The following is a 26249-nucleotide window of genomic DNA, read 5'->3' as shown; positions in this document are numbered from 1 at the left end:
AGGGAGCTCAGAGCCCCATCTGCGCCTCCCTCCATTTCCCCAGCCAGCTCCAAACTGAAAACTCTCCTGCCCCTCCTCTTGCCTTTGTCTCTTTCCTAGGCCAGGAGACCACCTGATCTCTTTGTTCTCTGGCACCTTTGCAGAGGAGGGGCCCAGGCCATCAGCTGCCAGGAGACAGGATGTCTGCCATTCTCTGTGCAGACACCATCACGCTGGCCCTCTGGGGCTCTGCAACAATCACACACCTTTATCCCACGACCTAGATACTTAAGAAATGCCTAGGGAAACTGAGGCACCCACACAGTATTCAGAGAAAACATTGAGAACATTCTCACTTCATCACAGGTTGTGACCAACTAGAAACTGACAATTTACAGTAAGGGGAACTAAGAATCACTGAGTATTTTGTGTGTGAGTGAAACAGTTAGATCTTTAGAATATTACAGGACTAAATCCTCGTTTCAAAAATAATTTTGCAGACTAGATCTTAATATTCATAGATTCCAAGACCAGATGGGACCACTGTGATCATCTTCTCTGACTCTTGTATAATACAGGCCATAGAACTTTCCCAACATAATTCCTTGAGCATATCTTTTAGAAAAATATCCAGTCTTGATTTAATAATTCCAGTGATGGAGAATCCACCATGACCTCTGGTAAACTGTTCTAATGGTTAATTGCCATCACTGTTAAAAATGTATGCTTTATTTGCAATCGGAACTTGTTTACTTTCAACTTCCAGCCACTGGAGCCCATTATTAAATATTTGTTTCACATGTAGGTACTTAAACTGTAATCAAATATCTTCTCTTTGTTAAAGCTAAATAGTCAGACTCAAGGAGCTCAATCACTATAAAGCATGCTTTCCAATTCTTTAATCATCCTCAATAGCTTTTCTGTGAGCCCTCTCCAGTTTATCAACATCCTTTTTAAAATGTGCACACCACAACTGGACACAATATTCCAGCAGCAGTCACACCAGTGCCAAATTCAGAGGTAAAATTCCCTTTTATGCATTGCAGGATCACATTACCCCTTTTGCAAAAAGAAAAGGAGTACTTGTGGCACCTTAGAGACTAACCAATTTATTTGAGCATAAGCTTTCGTGAGCTACAGCTCACTTACTCTGAAACCTGTCATTACCTCTTTTGGCCACAGCATCACACTGGGAGCTCATGTTCAGCTGATTATCCACAACAACCTCCACATCTTTTTACCAGGATAGAGTCCCCCATAGTGCAAGTATGACCTACATTCTTTGTTCCTACATGTATACATTTAGCCATATTGTAACACATATTGTTTGCCTGAGCTCAGCTTACCTAGTGATCCCGATCGCTCTGTCTGAGTGTCTTATCCTCTCTGTTATTTACCACTCCCCCAATTTGAGTATCATCTGCAAATTTTATCAGTGATGATTTTGTTTTCTTCCAGGTCTTTGGTATTTCACCACTTTTTGAGCCACAATATTTTTAATATCCATATTTATTTTATAGTCTGAGGATTTGTTTATTGTAGAAGGCTAGATATAGTAAAGACTTTAAAAAGTAGGGGTTTCTTTGTGTTAAATCAGTGATTAATCTGAATTTATACAAACGGTGGAGAAAAGCCATAATATTTGAAAGTGTTGAATATGAGTTTGCCCAAAATTCCATATGCCTACATTTATTGTCCACTCAGCTGCTACTTATATGCTGTAGAGAGAGGTATAACAATCATACAGTATCTGCGTGATGCACTTTGGGATCCCTGAAGACGAAATGCACGATACGTGCTATTTCCAGTTAACATCTCAATCAAAACTGAAGTATGAACAGACAAGTGTCAGTGTTGTATATGGGATATTAACAACCGCACATAAAATGCCAAAAAAAATTTTTAAAAAGTCTCAATGCAATGCAATTAAACGTACTAGTTTCTCTCCGCCTCATGGTCCAAGGGCTTCTCTACACAGCCCCACAGTACTGCACTACCACTCCCCTGTGTGGACGCTGCTGATGCAAACTAAAAAGTATCGTGTTCACAAAGTCCTCTTTCAAATACAGGTGATATTTGGGAAAATATTCCACAGTGTGCCCCTCACTACCACAAGCTGTCTGATGGTAACATCATGGGAAATTCTTCAATAACTGCAAGTCACCATTGGACTTGTTGACATAAGCATTAATGAAGATAAGAGAAACTAAGAGGACAGGCTATGAAAAGATGGGAATACCAACATTTATGCAGTGTGGATATCCAGATCAGGAAAAAGGGGTTGGAACCCTCATGCATATAAGAGTAATACAAAATAAAAGTATGAAAAAGGAAGGAGGAATTCATAAGGAGGCCTTCCACAAATGACGACCTGTTGAGTGATACTGGCATCTCCAAGGGGACTACAGAGATGAAAGTATGAAATCATTGATGCTAGTGTGACAAGGCACCTCCTTCGTCTCACCAGACTTTCCACATCCCCCCTCTAGTGATGGCAGGCCTGAGGTAAACCAGCCCCACTCTGGGCAGTGTTGGCCTTCCCCCTTCTGTGCTCCTTTGGTTGTGTTTTCAGGGTAGGCCCCAGGGTCAGCCTGATGGGTGATTTTTCACCAGACAAAAAGGAAACTGTATCAAAACACAAAAACAGAAGGGAATACCTTTCCCTGCTTCCTCACTGGGGCAGGGAGTCGCCCTATTTCTTGCCCTGGGGTGTCAGTCCTTCCCCTAGCAGGCACTCAGATTTGGCTGTTCCCCTGTGGGAAGGAGTACAGGCTCTCAGCCTGAAAAAGCTTGTTTCCCTGCTGCCACTAGCCTTGCAGTAGCTTGTCTCTCTCTCTCCCTCTTTGCTCTCTCCAGAGGAGGAGTTGATAAAGGCCTCAGGAAACCCTTAATTGGATTCAGGGGTCTCTAACTTACACAAGATAAACAAGGTTTTTCCTACAAGCTGAGAAGAAGTTAACATCCTAGGCCTAACATATCAGCCTTCCAGGACCCTCTTGCAGCTGTCCAGCCTGACTGTAACACTAGATATCTTAAAGACAGGTTTCAGAGTAGCAGCAGTATTAGTCTGTATCTGCAAAAAGAAAAGGAGGACTTGTGACACCTTAGAGACTAACAAATTTATTTGAGCACAAGCTTTCATGAGCTACAGCTCACTTCATCTGAATGCATCCGATGAAGTGAGCTTAGCTCACGAAAGCTTGTGCTCAAATAAATTTGTTAGTCTCTAAGGTGCCAAAAGTCCTCCTTTTCTTTTTGTAGATATCTTAAAGGTTGTCTCTCGCTATGTATATTTCAATAGTTGTGGCTCTGCTCATCTGCTTAATGAAGCTGTTAATAAAGGGATTACTGTAGTCATTGCTATTGTTCCTTGTGTGCTCCTAGAGTCTCCAAATGTAACGATATTTCTAAGGGTATGTCTACACTTGCCATTTAAAGAGGAAGAAGTCCCTTTTTTGCGCAAAAACCATGGGAGCATCTACACTTGCCAATGACAGAAGTTTCACCGCAAAAAGAAAACCACCTCCACAAGAGGCGTACAGCTCTTATCAATGATGTGCAAGTGAAGACACATTCTTCCTGTTTACAGAGCTTTTAGCCTCCAGAGGATATCCCACAGTGCCTAGATGACCACCCTGGCCAGCAGGTCTGCTGCTCTGATGCCAGGTAAACTGACATCCACCCGACCCCCTGGGAACTTTGAAACTCCCCTTCCTGTTTTCTTGGCAAATGCTCACTTATCTGGCCAGGTGACAATGCCTGCTCCACAGAGCAAACAATCCCCTGCTTGGAGCAATGCTGAGCTACTGGAGCTGATCAGTGTTTGGGGAGAGGATGCTGTGTAGGGACCCAGGATGCTCCACGATCACCTCCCCCTTCCCACAAGACCTATCGTCAAAATGGAGAGAACTGCACTGTGGGATAGCTGCCCTCAGTGCGCTGTTCTCATCTGCGATGGAAGTGCTTTCACTGGTTCACTATCACCAGTGAAACTGACAACGCAAAAACTCCTCAAGTGTAGACATAGCCTAATAGTTGTTCCGACCTTGCTAATTCTGATACTGTAGCCTTTAGGGAGTGCAAACCTTTGGCATAGGTTACTAAGGTTTAATGCCATTGGTAATATCAACCCATCAATATTATAAAGGCTACATTGCCATGGGCACACCTAACATGACACTTAAAAAAAAAAAGGTAACTGACACCAGCAAGAGTAGGTTCAGCATTTGGAACCAACACTGTTTCTACTGTCTTCAATTTAGGTGTTCCATAAAGAGGCAATTACAACAGAACAGCATTTGGCACTTCATTTTCAAATACCACATGAGACTTTGCATAGCTTATCCGTTAGCATCCAGAGCGGTCTGCTGAGAACTACATAAGGAGCAAAGACAGAAACACGTGAACTGTTTAGATACCACTGCTCCTCAAACAGTAACATTAGTATCTTAAATCTAACCTGAGTCAGGGCATGTCTTCACTGGCAATGTTAAAGCGCTGCCACGGCAGTGCTTTAATGTGGCTTGTGTAGTCTTGGCACAGCTTAAAATGGAGCTCTTAAAAATGTACAAGCAATGTAATTACAGTAGTTTATGATCGTTGACATAACTTAAGTCGCCTTAACTCTATAGTGTAGACATGGCCTATGTAAAACAAGACAAGATTCTGTAGGCCATATTGTACAGATATAAAATGAAAGCCATATTTACATGCTTGAAATTACTAGTGAAGTCAGACAACAGTTAAATCTGGACAGTGTAAAGAAACGCATTCAACTCTGACCAGTGTTATTACCACCACCTTAAAAGCAGTAAAAAACTCTTTAACATAACACATATCCTGTTTAGTTTTTGCTTTTTAGTCATGTTGGACAGCAAAACTGGACTGGTCAATTTCACATCTTGGTTATCAATTATTTACACTCAAGGAGGAAAAGTTAAAGGTTGGATAAGATACGAAATAGAAGGTGCAGACTGGTGAATCAAGGATGAGTGTGTTCCACAATTTTTCTTCTTTTGAAGTCTAAATATTGACTTAGAATAATCTTGTTTAATTTATTTAACCGTCTTTACTGTTCCCCTTCATTGAGTCCATCTGGGCTTGTCAGACCACAGACAGAGGTCCATCCCTCCCATACAATAGGAAATGCATCTCTGACCGTTACAAGTATCACAATACAATCATTTAAAAAAAAAAAAAAAAGCCCTTGCCACAGAAAATGCTTTTTACACCCAAAAGAAATAAATAAATAAATAAATAAATAAATAAATAAATAAAGCCAAGATCACAAAAATACCAGTGGCTTACTTTCCAGAAGACACAGACATTGGTAAGGAGGGAATATGGACATGCACATGTGCGCGTGTGCATGCACACACTCACATACATACACACAAAAAACAAAAAGTATCAAATTGTCCATAGTAAAGACCAAGGCATTTTATTGACTTTGCAATTACTACAGAACCTAGTGAAAATAACTGGTAGTCACAAGCTTTTAAGTTATGTACATTATTAAATATAAGCCATGTTCTGCTAACCATGTTGGGGGGGTAGGTTTGTTCACTAGAGAGATTAAATTTCCACAAATAGCCAATGATCTTTCCAAAATGTTTTGGATATTACTCTCTCATTATCACAATTAACAGGAGTAATGAGGTGCAGCCAACATACCAAAAAACAAAACAAAAAAAAACCCCTCTCTTTTGCTTCTGAATTGACTTCCACTTCAAGTCATTTTTATAAATGTCAAACTAATCTTAACCGACCGTACTTTGCGAATATGAGTTTAATCTTTCTATGCAATCTTGAGTACATAATATTACTTGTTTTCAAAATTAGATAAATATTTCTTCTTTCTATGCAACTCCAAAATTGGTAACCCGACACTAGTAGCACTGATTTTAATCAAAGTATTTCATCTTCTCACACATCTATCTGCACTTTAGCACAACAGCAGTGTGAAAGAGTGACATCAAAACAGGAATGGAAGTGTATCAGTGTCCAATAACATACAGGGGGGAAAAAAACTTCAGTCTTTTTGCTTAAAAAATATTTGAAAAATACACACTGGATTATTTTTGCAGCAGTTATGACATTTGGAAACGTCAAATCCAAGCAGCGATCTGCATTGCTCATTAGCAACCAGTAGAACCTCAGAGTTACAAACTAACCAGTCAACCACACACCTCATTTGGAACCCGAAGTATGCAATCAGACAGAAGCAGAGACTCCCTTCCCCCCCGCCCCAAAAAGGCAAATACAGTACTGTGTTAAACATAAAGTACTAAAAAAGGGAAAGCAGCATTTTTCTTCTGCATAGTAAAGTTTCAAAGCTCTATTAAGTCAATGTTCAGTTGTAAACTTTTGAAAGAACCATAACATTTTGTTCAGAGATACAAACGTTTCAGAGTTACGAACAACCTCAATTCCCAAGGTGTTTGGCAATTCTGAGGTTCTACTGACCTACACTGTCTAGACAATAGCAGCAAATAACTTATTTTACTATTAATTGATCATTGTATTTTATAAGTCTACAAAAACAGCTTTGCTGGTCATTGTAAAGTATGTATAAGATCAGAAGTTGTGTAAGATCGGAAGTTTCCCTCGGTAGATGGACACTCACTTTTCAGTGACCAGATAGCTTTACAAGAAAAGTAATGTTTGCACTGTTGTTGTAGCCATGTTAGTTTCAGGATATCAGAGAGAGCCAAAGTGGGTGTGGTAATATCTTTTATAGAACCAAATTATCTTAGTGAAAGAGACAAGCTTCTGAGCTCCACAGAACAGACCCAAAGAAGAGCTCCACAGAGCTCTAAAGCTTCTCTTTCCCTCCCCCTTCTGCCCCCAAGAGAAGTTGGTCCAATAAAAGTATTACTTCACCACCTTCTCTCTCCCAAAAATAAAAATGTCCGAATGCTTACAACATGGTTTGGCCTGTTCCTGTGTGGAGCTAAAGTTATACTACAAGTTTGCTACTAAACCATGCTATACACCCAGTCTTAAATTTATGAAGAGATAGCATATTTCATGAAAAAAACACTGGCGTTTAACATTTCTATAACACTTATGTAAGACCCGTTCTCAAAAGCAAATCCAAACAAGCCACTATATAGAGACAGACTTGTACACTGTTCAGTTAGGACAGGGTTTCAAGATGTAATAAAACAGCTATGCATATTCATTCACAGAAACCCTTTTAAAATCTTGCTAGCAACAACACTGCTGAAAGCTTTTGACCAGTACAGTTCTGTTCACAGCCCAATTACTTCTACAACACAAAGATCATTTATCCTTCACTGTAATTAATCTGAGACCAGAGGCACTTCAGTGCTAGTTAGGGGTGCTGGAACAATTTGTATACTGGGGGTGCTGAGAGCCATTGAACCAAACTATAAACCCTGTATATGATGGAAACCACTTCAAGTGGGGGTGCAGCAGCACCCCCAGCACAGTAGTTCCAGCACCTATGGTGCTAGTACTCCATAGGTCTATAAAGTTTAAAGGTCATTTCAATTACATCTCTATTAAGTAAAGCACCTAAGCCTAACTTTAAGCATGCAAGTAGCCCCACTGAAATCAAAGGGCTATTCATATGCTTTGCTGAATTGGGGCTTTAAAGAAATGAAGTTAACATTTGGCTAACACATTGCATATTTACACACAGGGTTAATGCAGTATCTTCAATACACATTTCACAATCCTCTGAAAGACGTAATTTATTTTAGATTCCAAGCACTTTAAAGCCAAGGCCTGTAGGAACTAGGTCTGTCATACTAATGAACACTGTTCTACCACTACTGAGATTTTAAGGCAGTTGCATTAGCTCAGCATAACCTGGCAGCTGAATAGCATCATGTTGTGGAAGAGTCACTGGTCTCTACTCCTTAACTGGAGACAAGGTGGCATCTGATATACTGCATGGGGGGAGGGAATGGGAGAGGCAACTTGAAATGATAATTAAACTCAGCAACTTTAGACAGCTCTTCAGGAACTACTGGACTGATCAGTATGTATATAAATATATATGATAAAGGTCACCAGTTCACTTGATAGTACAAGTCCATTTAAGAGAGGAGGGTCTTTAAGAAAAAACTAATTATACAAAAAAAGAATTCACACTACTGCATGTTAAGCTATAAATTTTAAATCTAGTCACTGTAATCATTACCCATCTGTGACCCTGGCATAATAAATGTGTTGAGGGTCTTAAATTTTATCCTCCTCAGCATTTGGGATTGATCTAAACTGAGCTTAAAAATGTAGCAAATATTAAAACTGGATCATAATGTTCATCTATTATTGCAAGATTATGCAAGTTACTGCCATATTACTGTAGTTGCTCTTTCCCCACAATTAAATGTGTAGCATAGAAAGGAAAAAGGCTTAGCTCCAAACCAAACTTTAGAATGGATAGTCCTGCCAACATTATTCACCAAGAACGATTTTAGAACTGTCACAAATATATGCATCTACTTCTCGTCCTTCATCAATTTCACATTGCCCCACATTTGCCCCACATTACAGCAGTTCGATAGTGCATCACTTTAAAGTCAACATACTCCCAAATGATTTTCCTGGAAATGCTTATCATGGCAGGCCAATGACAGACAGATCCCTCCACACATCCTAATTTGAGACTTGCATTTCAACCCAGATGCCCTCATGCCTCCCACGTTAGTGCAACACATTATTAAACACTGCGAAGATTTAGAGCAATTTCAGACTAAAAACCACTTTACTTTGCCAGCTAGTGTCCAAGAGAAAAAGAGCAAGAGGATGTAAAGAGGCAGGTAATTCGCTTTCATATTGGACAGGCTTTTAATTTTGTTTCAACCAAACCCTGTTAAACCATAGGTGGGAGTGTAATAGACAAGGGAGCAGCTCAGGGCAGGGTACTTGTCTGTAAACCATCCAGTACGCTCATGGGGCCACATAAATAATAAGCATCCATAATATTGTATATTTTTTGCAACGTACAGATAATTGCCATCTGATTTAAAGATAGCACTTACATAGTTAAAGTTGCAGGGAAGGGGTCCCAGTGGGACGGATGTCAAACACCAAATGAACTGGTTATGGAGGGGGTGGAGGGGGGGGAAAGGGTGGTGAAACAGCACAGTTCCCACCCAGAACCCGAGGAAAAGGGAGGGGAGGGAAGAGAAAGGAATGGGGAAACGGAGCCACCCCAAGCCCACGACCCATCGGAGAAGGCAATAAAACTAAGCCATCCCAAGTCTAGGCAGAGGTAGTAAGTCAATGCACTGCTCAGACAGCAACCCGTTGCCTTAGGGGACGCGCTAGGGGGGCAAGCCACAGCAGCATCAACGTCTATGCGCTACCTGAGAACTGGCATGGTTCCCTCCGCACCCTCCTGGAAGAAGGTGTCCCCACTCGCAGCAGCGGCCGTACACAACACCCCCCGCAGCAGCACCGCAGCCGCCGCTCAGCTCCTCTCCTCAGCTCCCTCTACCTCCTCTGAGCAGCCCGGCCGCTCACCCTGCCGGGAGCCCCGCCCCCACACACACACACACGCGCGCGCCGCGATCGGCTAACACCCAGCTGCTGGGCGTCGCCCCTGCGAGAAGAAGAGACTGAGGCGAGGGGGAGCGAGAGTCGCGAAGCGGCCGCAGGCAAGTGGAGGGCTCGCGCCTTGGCTCCCTGAGGCGCACGAGACCAGGCAGTTACAGGACCTGGAATGCCATGCTCGCTCCCTCTATCCGCCATCTTTCCTGTGGGCACACACACCCTCACGTAATCTGTCACCCAACTTTAAAACCCACACCCAGTGCACCATGTTAAATGGGTTGTTTTACAACGATCTTTCTGCCCATATTAAAGATGGCCACAAAGTGTTTGAAGGGGACCCTCACAATTACTGTGCCTCACTACACTCTCTGAGCCTGATCATCTTCGCTCAGGGGGCTGCCCTACTGCATGTACAAACAAACTGCTGTGGTGGGGAAGGTATAGCAGTAGCTGCACCTGTGTGCATTGTTGAGGTCCTGCCCTTACTTCCAAAAGCTATTTATGCCCCACAGAATTGCCAAGTCTGGGTGTTCCATAATCATGAGGCAGGTCCCTCCCACTACTCATCAGTGTGGCCTTAACATAATCAGATGGATTTTTTTTTCTTTTCCCTAGTACAGATTGGGTTATTTTAATTTAGTTGCTGGGTTTTGAGCCTTTAAGATGCACTTAGGTCACAGTGTCCAGCTTTCCTCTGCAATCGTGACCACAAGAGACATTCATTTCTTTCAGCAACAAGCAGGTAATCAAGAAGTGAAACATCCAAGCAATTTCAGAATCTGGGGCTTGAAGAAACTACACCAAATACTGTCGGAGTTAGCAAGACTGATTTCCCGCTCCAGAGCCATCCCTTGGGTATGGCGAATCAGGGCAACCGCCCTGGGCCCTGTGCTTTGGGGGTTCCCGCACTTCGATAAAATCGTGAGGAGGCGGGCAGGGAGGTGAGGTGGGAGGGCAAGTAGGTGAACAGGCAAACAGGGAGGCAAGCGGCAGGGAGGTGAGGAGGCAGGTGGGAGGGTTGACAGCAAGGAGAAGAGCGACAGGTGGAGGGGCAACAAGGAGCCCCCCTACCAGAACCTCCCCCTTCTCCCAGTGCCTCCTGCCCACCAGCAGGCCCCACCCATCAGCACCTCCCCCTCCCTCTCAGCAACTACCACACCGCAGATCAGATGTTTTGCAGAGTCAGGAGGTGCTAGAGGGGAGGGGAGCGAGGGCACAGCACACTCAGGGGAGGGAGCAGAACTGTGCAGGGAAAAGCCAGGGCGGGGCCTTGGAGGAAGGGATGTAGTGGGGGGAGGGCCTGGGTGGAGCACCCCAAAGCAGATTAGAATCTTGGAGCCTATGCCCCGGGCCCCGCACCCTTCTAGGGACAGCCCTGCCCACCCCCACTCAAATTCAGAGCTGGAGGTATTTTAGTCACCTCTTGCTGAGGTGATTAGCGTTCTCCCCTAAGATGAAACTAATGGCCACACGATTACCCACCCCTTCACAACCACCCTGGAGGTGGTGGCTACTTGCAACCCTGTTTGACCCCTGGGAAGTTGGGGCCCTGCACACGTTAAGGTTGACACCACCTTGGGGGATACAAAAGAGTGGCCTTAGCCATCTAAAATGACTTGTGCCCCTCATCACACATGGGATGAGCCTAGACAAGTGCTTTTTCAGTAGTAAAAGGCATTAATAGCCCCAGAATTTATTGTTCTTCTCTCCCCTCCGTTATCTACCTCTCAAATTGTTCCTTATTTTACAGGTAAGAGTGCTCATAACCTACATAGATTTGGCATTTGTTTATTGTGTGAAGTTACTGCTACCAGAAATACTGAGTCATGAACACTGATGTCACACACGTTATTTATGCCAAAAAAGGTCCTTAGTATTTCTGCAGTACTTTCTAACTAAGAGTGACAAAATCATTTCTCCTCAACCTACCTCCCTCAAACAGGGAGAGTAATTCAGACTGCCCACTGCCCTTTTAGAATTTTAAATGACTGTGTGCATATTTGCATTTGCAACTTCTAAAATTACCTCCGCTGGGGAGAAGTTCATATTTCTTATTCCAATCATAAATGCTATAACATTTATCTGCCAATAATTCTGTATTAGAGAACTACAAAATGTTGTGTTCTAACTTTCCATTGCAGTTCTACCAGCACTGCTTTTCTGACAACAATTTTATGGACCACATGTTGTATTAATAAAAGGAAATCTGTACAACTAGTTGAGTTTTCATCAAATTGCAGACAGTAGTCTACACTATTTTTATCATTCTGCTCTTCCCTTTAGAAGTCAAAGGGCCAAATCCTTGAGCGCACTTTATGCCTCTGACTACGCAAGGCAGCCAGAAAGCCAGCCACTGGGGGGGCGGGGGGGAGTGTTCCCTTGTGTAAACAGAATCCTGAGGTGGCTTACAGCTACCTTCACACCTCCAGGCATAGGAGCCAGTTAAAGTCTCCCATCCCATCTAAAATAGCTGAGAGGTAGTTTCATACAGATTTATAAATTTAATTTATCTATTCATAGTTACCGTCTCTATCATATAAAGTGTGGATTACTTCAAATAGAATTTTTTTCTGTTTAGAATTGCAACAATTCTGTGTTTTCCTTCTTACAAAAGGCAAAATGCATCTCTCTAATTCATCTTTTTTAGTTTTGATGGCTCTTTATGAAGAGATGAGTTGTTTATATACATCTTAGGTACAACTTTTGAAAGTTAGTTCAGTATCTATTACACACCAAGAAATACTTTGTGTGGATTGGTTTCAGAGTGGTAGCCGTGTTAACAAAAAAAACGAGGAGTACTTGTGGCACCTTAGAGACTAACAAATCTGCCAGTCGCGGCAGATGATGCTTGGGGAAGGACAAACACCAGAGGAGGTTCCCAGTAAGCAGCTTTTATTTGGGGAAGTAAGTTATTCGGTGCAGGCTCTTGGGGCAAGGAGGGTTAAGGCTGCATGGATGCCTCGATGCAGAATAGGGGGTTGATGTGCTCTCTCCCATCATGGTAATTGGCCTCAGTAATCTCTTCAAAGGTCTCATCCAGAACTTGGGCAATGTGCTTGTGCAGGTTTCATGGGAGAGCCACTGTGGTCCTTGTCCCAGTCAGGCTAACATGTCCGTGCCACTGTGCCATGACGGGCAGGGGGAACCATTGCTGCACACAGGCAAGCTACATATGGATGGGCCAGGACAGAAGCCGCACTGTAGTAGAAGACCCTCCCTTGCTTCCCAGGTCACCCTCAGCAGCGAGATATATTCCAGGATGAACTCCTGTGGAAAATGTGGGGACAGTGTTCAGAAAAGGGCCCCCCTTGCAGCTGTTGGCTCTCTCCAAGGCACAGAAACCCATAGGACAGTACAGCTATGAAAGAATCAGTCCCCCTTCACCCTGTGCTTACTCACCATTTTGGGGCTCCTGTGGGTTATGTGCACTTGCTTTGGGATGGGCAAATTATGCTATTGTGTAGACTGTGCTTGCCCTTAAGTACGGGGGAATCATTCCTCTCTCTGTTGTGAACAATTCTGCCTCTGTTAAGTGTAGCATTTTGCCTTTACAGATGCAACCCTGAGATCCCAGCCATCCATGTTATCACTGGCCGAGAGGCTGCAAAGAATCAGGAAGAGGCCATGTAGAAGCAAAGAGGACATGCTGCATGAAGTCATGCAGCACTCCCTTCATGAAAATCAAAAAGCGCAGGAGTGGCGGGAGAGTGAAAAGAGGGTCTGCCAGCAGAATGTGGATTGCCGGCACCAAAGCACAGAGCGGCTGCTAAGCATCATGGAGCACCAAGCCGACTCCATCTAGGTGCTCACAGCCATGCAGGCGGAGCACTACCGCACCCTCCTCCCCCGCAGCCCTTGTCCCAAAACTCTTTCCCTTGTGCCCCCATGTTACCTCCAACCCACTTTCCCCAACATCCGGGTTCTTATCAGCACCAGCTGCCTCCAACACCTGTAGCTTCACCACCCAGCCCTGAAAACTACGACCCTTACCCACTGCACTTATCCCCCATCACCATGCATTTTACCCAGCCTGAAGTGCAGCACTCATTGCACAGCACTCCAAACAGGAAGGCTGAGTATGATAACGGGACAGACGCAAACCTGTAATTGTTTCGTTTCCCACCCCACCCCCTTGCCCTTTGTGTTTCCCAAGCAGTTCTGTTTCTTTTCAAAAAATGAATTTTCTTTTCATTAAATGGATGTTTTTGCTTTGAAAACATTCTTTATTATTGCATAAAGTAAACGATACCTTAGCCCAGGAAAGCAACAAGCACTGCAAGTCAGTGTATCATAAGTAGCAAACACACAATGTTCCTACTAACATTGAAACCACTGCACTTCACTCCCGTGCAGGGCACCAGACATTACTGGTGGCTTTCAGCCTCAAATTGCTCCCTCAAGGCATCCCTAATCCTTGCAGCCCTGCGCTGGGCCCCTCTAATAACCCTGCTCTCTGACTGTTCAAATTCAGCCTCCAGATGTTGAACCTCCAAGTTCCCTGCCTGAGTGAATCTTTCACCCTTCCCTTCACAAATGTTATGGAGGGTACGGCGCGCAGATATAACTGTAGGGATGCTGTTATCGGCCAGGTCCAGCTTCCCATACAGAGAGGCCAGTGGCTCTTTAAATGGCCAAAAGCACACTCCACAGTCATTCTGCACCGGCTCAGCCTTTAGTTGAACCGCTCCTTGCTGCTGTCAATGCTCCCTGTGCAGGGTTTCATGAGCCACGGCATTAAAGGGTAAGCGGGGTCTCCAAGGATCACAATAGGCATTTCGACTTCCCCTACGGTGATCTTCTGGTCTGGGAAAAAAAGTCCCGGCTTGCAGCTTCCTGCACAGACCAGTGTTCTGAAAGATGCGTGCGTCATGCACCTTTCTGGGCCAGCCTGCGTTAATGTCAATGAAATGCCCATGGTGATCCACAAGCGCCTGGAGAACCATGGAGACATAGCCCTTCCAATTAACGTAGTCGGAGGCTAGGTGGGCTGGTGCCAGAATAGAAATATGCATGCCATCTATCGCCCCTCCGCATTTAGGGAAACCCATTCGTGCAAAGCCAACCACAATGTCATGCACGTTACCCGGTGTCACAGTTCTTCTGAGCAGGATGTGATTAATGGCCCTGCAAACTTGCATCAACACGATTCCAACGGTCAACTTCCCCACTCCAAACTGGTTAGCGACTGATCAGTAGCTGTCTGAAGTTGCCAGCTTCCAGATTGCAATAGCCACCTGCTTCTCCCCCATCAGGGCAGCTCTCAATCTCGTGTCCTTGCCCCTCAGGGTGGGGCAAGCTCCTCTCACAGTCCCATGAAAGCGGCTTTTCTCATCTGAAAGTTCTGCAGCCACTGCTCGTCATCCCAGACTTGCATGATGATGTGATCCCACCACCATCCCGAGCCCAAAAGCGCCGTTCCATAGCGGTGGGCATTTCCGTGAATGCCACACGCAATCTCATGTCGTATGCGTTACTTGCGTCGATATCATCGTCAGAGTCCTCACTGTCACTTTGGATCTGCCAAATGTGACGTGCTGGCAAGACTCATCAGCATATTCCTCAGCAGTTCAGGCTCCATTCCCGCAGACCGAAAGGAAAGATAGAGTGGGCAGTACAAAAATATTGAAAGATGGCGCCAATTGTGGACGGAAGCAGAGGGATTGCTAGGATACGAACCGATGCATCACGGGGCGTTGGGACAGAACCCAGAATGCCCCACACCCTCCACACCCTTCCCATAAGCCACAGTGCCAGAATGGGAAGAGGTACTCTGTGGGATGGCTGCCCACAATGCACCGCTCCCAATGCCGCTGCAAGTGCCGCAAATGTGGACATGCCAGAGTGCTTGCAGCTGTCAGTGTGGACAGACTTCAGCACTTTCCCTACTGCGCTCTACAAAGGCTGGTTTAACTCAGAGCGCTCTACATCTGCAAATGTAGCCATGCCCTGTGTGTGTCAAGCAAGCTGCTGTTTTATGTAAATTAGGGCCTGGCTACACTTGCAGCTGTAGAGCACTGAGAGTTAAACCAGCCCTCGGAGACCGCAGCAGGGAAAGCACTGCAGTGTGTTCACACTGTCAGCTGCAAGTGCACTGGCATGGCCACATTTGCAGCAGTTGCAGCAGCATTGGGAGCGGTGCATTATGGGCAGCTATCCCGCAGAGCACCTCTTCCCATTCTGGCGCTGTCCTGTCCCAATGCCCCGTGATGCATCGCTTCATATCCCAGGAATCCCTGTGCTTCCGTCCACATTTTCAGTCGAGTTACTCCTTAAGCTACAAAGTGACAGTGAGGAGTCCGAGGATGATGTTGATTCGCATAACGCTTACAACACTAGATTGCTTGTGTCATTCGTGGACATGCTCACCAGAGTGGATCGCCACTTTTGGGCTCGGGAAACCAGCAGCGAGAGTTGGGATCACATCATCATGGAAGTCTGGGATGACGACCAGTGGCTGCAGAACTTTCAGATGAGAAAAGCCACTTTCATGGGACTGTGTGATGAGCTCGCCCCCACCCTGGGGCACAAGGACACAAGATTGAGAGCTGCCCTGCCGGTGGAGAAGTGGGTGGCTATTGCAATCGGGATGCTGGCAACTCCAGACGGCTACCGATCAGTCGCTAACCAGGTAAAGGGTGACTGATTGTTTCACAGCATACTGTCCTCTGCGGTTCTGTGCCTTGGAGAGAGCCAGCTGCTGTAGGGGGCCCCTATGCTCAACACTGTCCCCACATTTTCCACAGGAGTTCATCCTGGAATATATCTCGCTGCTGAGGGTGCCCTGAGAAGCAAGGGAGGATCTTCTATTACAATGTGGCTTCCACCCTGGCCCATACACAATTTGCCTGTGTGCAGGAATGGTCCCCCCACCTGTCACGGCACAGTGGTGCGGACATGTTAGCCTTACTGGGAGGAGAAGCACAGTAGCTCTGCCAAGGAACCTGCGCTAGCTTCTGCATGAGATCTTTGAAGTGATCACTGAGGCCGATTACCGCGATGTGAGAGAGCATATCAACGCGCTATTCGGCGTCTAGGCATGCATGCAGCCCTAACCCTCCTCGCCCCAAGAGCCCACACCAAACAACTTCCTTCCCAAAATAAAAGCTGCTTACCGGGCACCTCCTCTGCTGTTTGTCCTTGCCCAAGCACTGGCCGCTGCGACTGGCTACCTTCCTCCTGGCTTGAGAACAGCTCCTGGCTGCATGCATCTGGGGTTGCTGGGCTGTCTCCTTCCTCCTCAGCACCCTCGCTTCCGCTTTCCTCCTACTACTACCTTGTTGAGCTGAGCTCTGAAGTGTCCATGTTGGTCTTCGGAGTAGAGGTGGGGTCCCCCCAAGTATTGTGTCCAGCTCTCTGTAGAAACGGCAGGTCGCGGGGGCAGCACTGGAGCGGCGGTTTGCCTCACAGGCTTTGTGGTAGGCATTCTGAGCTCCCTCTCTTTAACCCTGCACTACAATGCGTCCCGGTCATGGCCCCTTTCCATCATGTCCCTGGATATCTGCCCAAAGGAATCATAATTCCTACGGCTGGAGTGCAGCTGGGGACTGGACAGCTTTCTCCCCCCAAACACTGATGAGGTCCAGCACCTCGCCACTGCTCCGTACTGGGGATCACCTGGTGCATGGAGGCATGGTCACCTGGAAAGATTCACTGAGAGCACTCCACGCCTTGCTGAGTAAACAGGAAGGGGATTTTCAAAATTCCCAGAGATTTAAAGGGTGGGTCTGATGGTTGGTCACCTAAGGGCAAGGCAGTAGAGTTCAAAGTGATGACCAGAGTGGCTAGAACAGGCATTGTGCAACACTTCTGGAGGCCGATCAGAGCCCACTAACAGACCAGGGCGTCCACACTGGCGACGCGGTGCTCCAGTCATGGCACAGCAAGCGTTATACTTCTCATGGAGGTGGATTACCAGGAGCGCTCCAGCCGTGGAGTCTGAGCGCTCTACGTGCCTTGCCAGTGTGAACGTGTCATGAGTTAGGGCACCCAGGGCTACTTTAATGCACTCTAACTTGCAAGTGTAGCCATGCCCTAACTTCAGCTTCTGGTTCAGTTTAAGGTATAACCACCCCATATATAGCATGCAATAGTCAGGTCTATAGGCACCCTTTAATTGTAAACAATGAAACAACTATTATGGACTTTATATCTTGTTTTGGGACAGCATTAACGATGATCCACATTGTTTCTTTACATGGCTTATTCTGTAGTTATTTCTTTTTATATGTCTCTTGAATTAATTCTGTTTTGGAAATTAAGGATAGCAAAAATAATGACTGATAGTGACTGACTGAGGAGGGAGTTTTTATTTTAAGTTTTATTTTAAGTTTGATATACAACAACTAACCACAGATGGATGTTAAAGGGGAGGTGAGGGAGCACCAGAGTCCAGAGAAAGCACCATTTGGGGGAAAAAAAAAACCAACATTCCTTTTGAGCTTCCCACTTGATAGTGGCCTTGGACCATGCTGGGAGAGGTTTCCATCTTTCCTGCTGACCTCCAGCTAGTAGCTGCCTGGTAAATTTTCAACCCTTCTTGGTTCTGTGTTACATCCTTTGATTCTCAGTCACAACAGATTGCCCCCTCAGTTTTTTTAATATATTTTATTACTGAAGTGTTGGATTACACGTGGATTACACGTTCATTTTAAAATATAAGTGTATCTACTTTAACTTTTTAGGCAGAACTTGATCTGATTAAGATGCAGTTCGCTGTGTTTGGCTATATGAGCAGAGTGTTGGATTCCTGCTCTCTCTTCATGCTAAGAACTATTTTAAGGACACTGGCATTAACTGTAGTTTTTTTTTAATACAAATTTATATTTTTGCTTCTAATAATATTTTATTTGCTTGGTTTTGGTGGTTTTCTTGTTGGTTTTGGTTTTTGCAGTGCAGATATTTTTTCCTCTTCCATTATCCACAATTGTCAACATCACCTATTATTAGACTTCAAACAGTCATTCATCTGCCAAAAAACCAAATCACTGAAATACACCGATTTCTGCACTGACAAAAAAAATGCCAAGCTTAATTTAGGAGGAATAGTTAATCTGTGACTTTTTATCATGACTGTTCTCATCCCAGTGTTAAAAGTACCTTTGCTTAATGCTGCATTTTTAAAAAAAGGATTAGTTACCATTGGACTCTAAGCCCCTTCTGTCAAACCATGTTTCAAATTGTTTATTGCTTTATGATGTTCACTTATGCAATACTGTAACCAGATCAAATTCCAAGATGATTGTATTCATATGTGGTTATCTACATGCTCCTGTTTTGAACATGCTTCCTGCTTTGAACTAATTTGTTCACCTGCACATCTACCAATGTGATATGTCATGTGCCAGCACTGCCCCTCCGCCATGTACATTGGCCAAACCGGACAGTCTCTACGCAAAAGAATAAATGGACACAAATCAGATATCAAGAACTGTAACATTCAAAAACCAGTAAGAGAGCACCTCAATTTCCCTGGACACTCAATAACAGACTTAAAAGTCACCATTCTTCAACAAAAAACTTCAAAAACAGACTTCAACAAGAAACTGCGGAACTAGAATTAATTTGCAAACTTGACACCATCAAATTAGGCCTGAATAAAGACTGGGAGTGGTGGGGTCACTACAAAAAATAATTTTACCTCTGTTGATATTCACCCCTTCTTGTCAACTATTGGGAATGGGTCACATCCAGCATGACTGAATTGGCCTCCTTAGCACTGACTCTCCACGTGGTAAGGCAACTCCCATCTTTTCATGTGCTGTATATTTATACCTGCTTACTGTATTTTCCACTCCCTGCATCTGATGAAGTGGGTTATAGCCCACGAAAGCTTATGCCCAAATAAATGCATTAGTCTAAGGTGCCACAAGGACTCCTTGTTGTTTTTAAACTGAGACAGACTAACACGGCTACCCCTCTGAAACCTGTCATTTTCCCTCAGGTAGAATCATAGAATATCAGGGTTGGAAGGGACCTCAGGAGCTCATCTAGTCCAACCCCCTGCTCAAAGCAGGACAAATCCCCAACTAAATCACCCCAGCCAGGGCTCTGTCAAACCTGACCTTAAAAACTTCTAAGGAAGGAGATTCCACCACCTCCCTAGGTGAAACACTGGAATGTGTTACGACCCTCCTAGTGAAAAAGTTTTTCCTAATATCCAACCTAAACCTCTCCCACTGCAACTTGAGACCATTACTCCTCGTTCTGTCATCAGCTACCACTGAGAACAGTCTAGATCCATCCTCTTTGGAACCCCCTTTCAGGTAGTTGAAAGCAGCTATCAAATCCCCCCTCATTTCTTCTCTTCTGCAGACTAAACAATCCCAGTTCCCTCAGCCTCTCCTTATAAGTTATGTGTTCCAGTCCCCTAATCATTTTTGTTGCCCTCCACTGGACTCTTTCCAATTTTTCCACATCCTTCTTGTAGTGTGGGGCCCAAAACTGGACACAGTACTCCAGATGAGGCCTCACCAATGTCAAATAGAGGGGAACGATCACGTCCCTCGATCTGCTGGCAATGACCCTACTTATACATCCCAAAATGCCATTGGCCTTCTTGGCAACAAGGCTACACTGTTGACTCGTATCCAGCTTCTCGTCCACTGTAACCCCTAGGTCCTTTTCTACAGAACTGCTGCCGAGCCATTCAGTCCCTAGTCTGTAGCAGTGCATGGGATTCTTCCGTCCTAAGTGCAGGACTCTGCACTTGTCCCTGTTGAACCTCCTCAGATTTCTTTTGGCCCAATCCTCTAATTTGTCTAGGGCCCTCTGTATCCTATCCCTACCCTCCAGTGTATCTACCACTCCTCCCAGTTTAGTGTCATCTGCAAACTTGCTGAGGGTGCAATCCACACCATCCTCCAGATCATTTATGAAGATACTGAACAAAACCGGCCTGAGGACCAACCCTTGGGGCACTCCACTTGATACCTCCCCACACAGCTGTGAGGAAGTTACCTCCGCTCAGAGGCTTAATAGTAGCACTCTCCTTCCTGGCACCCAGCAGCTGTGTCCTTATCAGTCATTGAATGAACTAGCAGGAACTGGCATTTTCCTCTCCACTGCAGCTCCTACTGTCAACTTCCTCAAGAGGACACTATTTCTTTCACTGCTGTCTGCTGGATTCTTAGTACTCTTTGATCTGCACTTTGCAACCATCCCATTTTCCCCCATTCCAAATACTGATTGGCCTGAAATGATAGGAAGAACCTAGGTGCCCTTACTAAGTGCCTAGGTACTCATGCCTAAAGCGTGTCATGGACGGACATCATCTGGTTCTATATAAAATCCGGTTACACGTGACAGAAAGAAAGTGTAACGATCCTCTTCCCCCTCATGGCACATGACACAGATTTTCTATTCTCCGCCAAATGCATGGAGTTCAGAGCAAGACTGCAGGCACCATGTATGATACAACCACGTGTAGGAAAAGATATTGCAAACCCACAACTCCTGTGTACCGAAAGATAAACCCGACTGCTTAAAACAAAGTTCTCATTGTTCTTTATGCTGCGATTTTCAACTCACTGACATTTGTCTCCTGGATTGGAATACTTTATGCAATGGCGATAAAATGAAGGACTTGGGGGGCTTGGCAGAAACACCCTCCCCCCGATAGCAACCTAAACAATCCAGCAACATACCGGTACCTACTCACAGGGGGAGGAAAAGAATTAAATATTCTACCAGCAACACATTAACTACTGAACCCTCCTCCCTGGGACGATCTCAACATAACCCTAGGTTAGTGTCAAGAGTACGCCGGTCCGCAGCCACAGGTAACGGGTGTAATTAAAGAATCTTAGAAAAACATACAAATCCTATAACGACATATTCAACCGTTACAAACTACCTCAGGGTTAGAGTGCCTGTGCTGGATATACTGCATTTTCTAGAAAGCAACCCAGGAACTGACAACGTGCGCCGGCTGTGGAGAAGCCGGTAACTGTACTACGCACAAACACATTAAATTGTTTGATTGTATTGTCGCACAGAGGCTGCCCAAGTACCCCCAGCTACACGGTAACACAATAGCCGTTCTGTTCTACGGGGTCTGTGCACCCCTGCTGGGGGTGACTTTCAGGCTGCACTTTAGTTGAGCAGCACGTGTTAACCTTTAGCCGGGGCAGAGTGAGATTGACAAAAGAACCCTTTAATAGCAAACACTCCCTGCTGCCCGTTTTCATGCACGCTCTCGGGGTGACGCTGACGTTCATTCTCGCTCGCTCGCTCTCTTTTTATTTGTTACCTAAGTTGGTTTTGTTCCAGCTTGGGCTTCTTGGCTTGTGGTTCCTCCGCTGCCATCTTCATGCTCAGTGTACCCAGCAGGCGCGCAGCCCCGGCCTCGTCACGATCCCCTTGTAGCCGCGGCTCAGCTTCCAACCCGGGCAACAAGCAGCCAGCCGCAGCGGGGCGCGGAGCTGAGTGGGCTACAGAGCGCCTGATTCAAGAATTGGTCAGGAGCGGGGTACCCACTTTTAAAATAACGTGGCAATTGCTGGATCAGTGCAACAGCCTTTATTGCTGGAGAATCATATCGCCTTGGGCATCTGATACAAATCCCCTCCTTCTTTGTAATGCAAATAATGACCAGGCTTAAATTAACTGGCCACCGAGGTCAGATGCCCATGCACGGCTTGCCAAACTCAAAGCGGCTCCAGCGTGGCGAGATTTCTTGCAGATTCACAGGCGATTCAAACATACAGTCTTGCACGGATGAAGGCAGTCGCATAGGCGGCTGTGCGTGCGTCTGGGGGAGGAGGCATGGGCTGTGGGGGGTCCTCGCAGCCATATTTGCCACTGTTTCTGGGGGAGCGGGGTCCTTGTTCTGAGTGGGAGCGGTGGCTCGGGGAGCGGCAGGTGAATATGTCTTAGCCCCGGAATTCGGGGGCGGATAGTCTACTGTCCTGGCCGGGTTTTTTAAAGTTAAAATGTTATTGTGATAGCTGGAGGAGCTGATACTTTTGGAAAAGAGATTGATGGCTCTTTGTTCCGCATACATTTGTGCGACCGTGAAAGTCCCAGGCACTCATCCCACTCCTGTTCCTCAGAATTTATTACTTTTATGTTGGTTAATGTTTGCGAAGTGCATGAAGTGCTAAGAATTTGTGTTAACAGAATCGTGGCTGTCGTCCAGCCAAATAAGGAGTGCTGAGGTGGCGGGTTTTTTTGTGGGAAGAGAGAGTTCGGGAGAAATCGAAGGGGTATTACGTTGTGTGTGTGTGTCAGTTTCTAGTTCTTCCATTCTTGCTCGGTAATAGTTTCTGTCTGGTTAAATTCATTTTAATGAAAAATTCTTAAAAACCCAAAGTCTGACAGAGACCCAGTTAAGTTTCACAAAGCAACTCCTTTAACTTTACAAAATTTAAAATACATTTCAGTTAATGTAACTGTTCCGGTCTCACCGCCATAAATTGTGCTGTAATGAGATCTAATATCTGATTCTGTTTTAATTTGCTATGTACTGAGCCTTTGGTTTTCAGATTGGATTTTACTCATAAGAACTATCTTTGCTACTGTACTGATTTAGCTTTGGATCTTGGAAGCTTTCTTTGCTGTAAGAGAAAATGAGTTGTTACTGTCCTAATACGTCTCAGCTCTTCTACTTCAATCATTGTATGAAACCTCTTCCCCCAAGAATAGGCTTGTTTCAGAGTTTAACTGTGATATAATTTTTATCATATTCAGGTTCTCATTTATTATAGATTTTAAAAACTATGAGAATAGGAGTATGTGTATATATACACATTCACACTCTAAATTTGGGGTTAATTTTCTTAACATACTGTAAATTCAGAATCTCTGATTTTAACAACTAAGTTAGAAATAAAAACACTAGACTTGTGTGGGACAGAAGTACATTTTGGTTTGCACTGTGTGCTTAAAAGTTCATTTGAGAGTTATGTGGAGTGTTTTGTTTTTATTGTCTGAACTGAGAAATAAATGCATAGAAAAGCAAATTCTAACTGAGTGAGAAGTAAATGTGCATAGAAAAGCAAATTCTTTCAATTTTAATAGTCTTCAGAATTCAAGTAAGGACTTTCTTAGAGAAAGGGTCAGTTTAAAGACTTATTTTTAACAGCCACACCCATGTGTATTTCACAGAAGTAGTCCCATAATCTTTCAAAAACAGTGCAATCAAGAAGCTTGATATTAAGGCAGTGTAACATTATATTAAGCAAAGTGGTCCGTTATGTCAAGATCTGTGGTGAAAGTTTACTTTATCATTATTTATAAAGCACCTAAGTTTTCTAGGCCCATTATAAATCACTAAATACATGTCCTTGGCCCTGCAAAGGTTTTAGTCTAAATTTTATATACATCTGAATAAGTGATCTGAGCAATGCCGTGAGAACAGGAAGATGGGAGAGGAGTTAACAATAGTATGGTCATGTGGTTAGCTAGGTTTGTTGCATCTTTTTAGTGGTTCTAAATAACTTTTTGGCTTTGCCTTTAATTGTTTATGAACAGTCAGGGGAACAATATCTTGTTGGTAACACTTGGTTTCTCTGAAGCTTTTTCTATTCTAGGAAGTTTAACAGTTGCTGATAATTTGTCAGCAATTGGTGCAGTTGAACTAGTATTGAAAGTAGCTTAACTGCAAATGGATCTTGTATACGCCTGGGGAAACTTTCTGAAGGTTTCCCATCCTTACTAACATTGGTTTAATTGCATTGATGTTGGGAGCACTGGTATATACAGCTCAGTTTTTAGCAGCCCTTTTCAGGACCATGAGACGCTTGCTCTGAAAAGATTTAATGGATGGATGTAAAAGAGCTGCTAGCACCTTGCCTTGTCATTAGTGTTCCCAGCAGGGCAGTCTTCACCAGTGGTAGCATCAGTAAGAATTTTTTGTAAGAGTCCCTCATGTGTACACAGCCTTAATACTAGTTTCAAAGTCAGCTCTCTGTGTTTAGTCCCTTTTCTGTTATTGCTTTGTGTTCCATCCCAGTAGCCCCAACTGGCTCCAGCTCAGAGTGGGTACCTGCTGTACTCTGAGCTGAATGTGCAGCTATTGAAACAGTTGCTCATCCATAAAACTTACCATCTCAGAAAAAGGAGGGGGGGAAAATGATTGATTGATTTCCTATATTATACACAACTGAGGTACTAAGTGACTTGCTGACAATCAAACAAAGTCTGTAGAAGAGCTGGGAATGGAACTCGTGTTTCCTGAATCCCAGAGCCTTAACCACAAGACTGTCCTTCCTCCATTTTGCTCTCAACAAGGGTTACTTGTATTAGTAAGCAGCCATGTTATTGTCGGTTACTATAACATATGACAACAGCCAACCCATTGTCACTTTTTTTTTTTGTCATGTACTTTTTTTCTCCCTCTTCTTCTGTTGAGCTGAATACACCACAGTTGTGATTCTCAGTAGTACTCATCTTTAAAGTGGTAGTGAACCTTTCATCCCAGTATCTACTTAAGGGGTTACTCTTACTTGGTCTAACTAATTAAGAGAACAGTATTAGCATGCAATGTAGTCGCTTTAGGTCTTTTTGTTTTGTTGGGTTTTTTGTTTTTTAAAAGGAGTTACACCTGCTCCTGAGTCTCCCTGCCAATTTTTAGTTTTTGTAATGTTTTAAAGTGAGTTATCTCCCCTGTTTCTAGGCCCATACAAATAAAAATAAAAATTTACTAGTCAAAGTACTGCCCTGTGCACAAAGTAAGCAAAGTATGCATTAAGATGACTAATAGAATTTTTATCAGTTGTTGTTTCTCAGGTGTTACTTGTAGCAAAATAGTAGGGCTGTCGATTTAATTGCAGATAAGTCACATGATTAACAAATTAATGATGATTTTAAAAATTGCGATTAATTATACTGTTAAACAATAGAATGCCAATTGATTTTATTAAATATTTTTGGATGTTTTTCAATACTTTCAAACATTGATTTCTATTTCAACACAGAATACAAAGTGTACGCTGCTCACTTTATATCTTTTACAAATTTGCACTGAAAAATAGTATTTTTAGTTCACCTCATACAAGTACTGTAGTGCAATCTCTTTATCATGAAAGTGTAACTTACAATTGTAGATTGTTTTGTTTTTGAGTGCAGTTATGGAACAATGTAAAACTTCCGAGTCTACAAGTCTACTCAGTCCTACTTCTTGTCCAGTCAACCGCTAAGACAAACAAGTTTGTATACATTTATGGGAGATACTGCTGCTTGCTTATTTACAACGTCACCTAAAAGTGAGAATTGGCGTTCGCATGGAACTTTTGTAGCCAGTGTTGAATGTTTAGCATATCTCGTACATACATACCTTGCGTTTGCCCCTTCATGCTTCGGCCACCATTCCAGAGGAATTACTGCCGTGCTGATGCTTGTTAAAGTGTGTTAATTAAATTAGACTATACTCCTTGGGGGAGAATTGTATGTTACCCACTCTGTTTTACGTGCATTATGCATATATTTGTTTACAACAGTCTTACATGATGATCCAGCACATGTTCGTTTTAAGAACACTTTCACAGTAGATTTGATAAAACACAAAGAAGGTACCAATGTGAGATTTCTAAAAAAAAAAAGCTATAGCACTCGACCCAAGGTTTAAGAATCTGAAGTGCTGTCCAAAATCTGAGACCAACAAGGTGTGGAGCATCTTTTCAGAAGTCTTAAAAGAGCAGCACTCCGATGCAGAAACTACAGAATCCGAACCACCAAAAAGGAAAAATCCACCTTCTGCTGATAGCATCTGACTGAGATGATAATGAACATGCGTTGGTCCGCTC

At 44.1% G+C, this 26249-nt stretch overlaps 2 protein-coding genes across 9 annotated transcripts in view; one reads left to right on the top strand and one right to left on the bottom strand.

Annotated features, from left to right (window-relative positions):
• The window catches only part of ADK (adenosine kinase), a 542329-nt gene extending 520139 nt beyond the window's left edge, over window positions 1-22190 (bottom strand). For 2 of the 6 annotated variants that reach the window (XM_073353153.2, XM_073353159.2), the window contains exon 1: window positions 21755-22184. In XM_073353153.2, the coding sequence (XP_073209254.1) occupies window positions 21755-21816 (62 nt within the window). In that variant the 5' untranslated portion in view covers window positions 21817-22184. Of the gene's footprint in view, window positions 1-9320; window positions 9513-21754 lie in introns of those variants that run through there. The other 4 variants (XM_073353155.2, XM_073353160.2, XM_073353161.2 and 1 more) reach the window with 3 other exon arrangements.
• Window positions 21813-26249, top strand: part of AP3M1 (adaptor related protein complex 3 subunit mu 1) — a 45044-nt gene continuing 40607 nt past the window's right edge. Inside the window, exon 1 of one of the 3 annotated variants that reach the window (XM_078853787.1) lies at window positions 21813-21973. In XM_078853787.1, the coding sequence (XP_078709913.1) occupies window positions 21815-21973 (159 nt within the window). In that variant the 5' untranslated portion in view covers window positions 21813-21814. Of the gene's footprint in view, window positions 21974-22277; window positions 22366-26249 lie in introns of those variants that run through there. The other 2 variants (XM_078853786.1, XM_073353150.2) reach the window with 2 other exon arrangements.

The sequence above is a fragment of the Lepidochelys kempii genome, chromosome 7, assembly GCF_965140285.1.
Source record: "Lepidochelys kempii isolate rLepKem1 chromosome 7, rLepKem1.hap1, whole genome shotgun sequence".
Classification (NCBI taxonomy): Eukaryota; Metazoa; Chordata; order Testudines; family Cheloniidae; genus Lepidochelys; species Lepidochelys kempii.
This window is presented reverse-complemented; position numbering and strand designations above follow the sequence as displayed.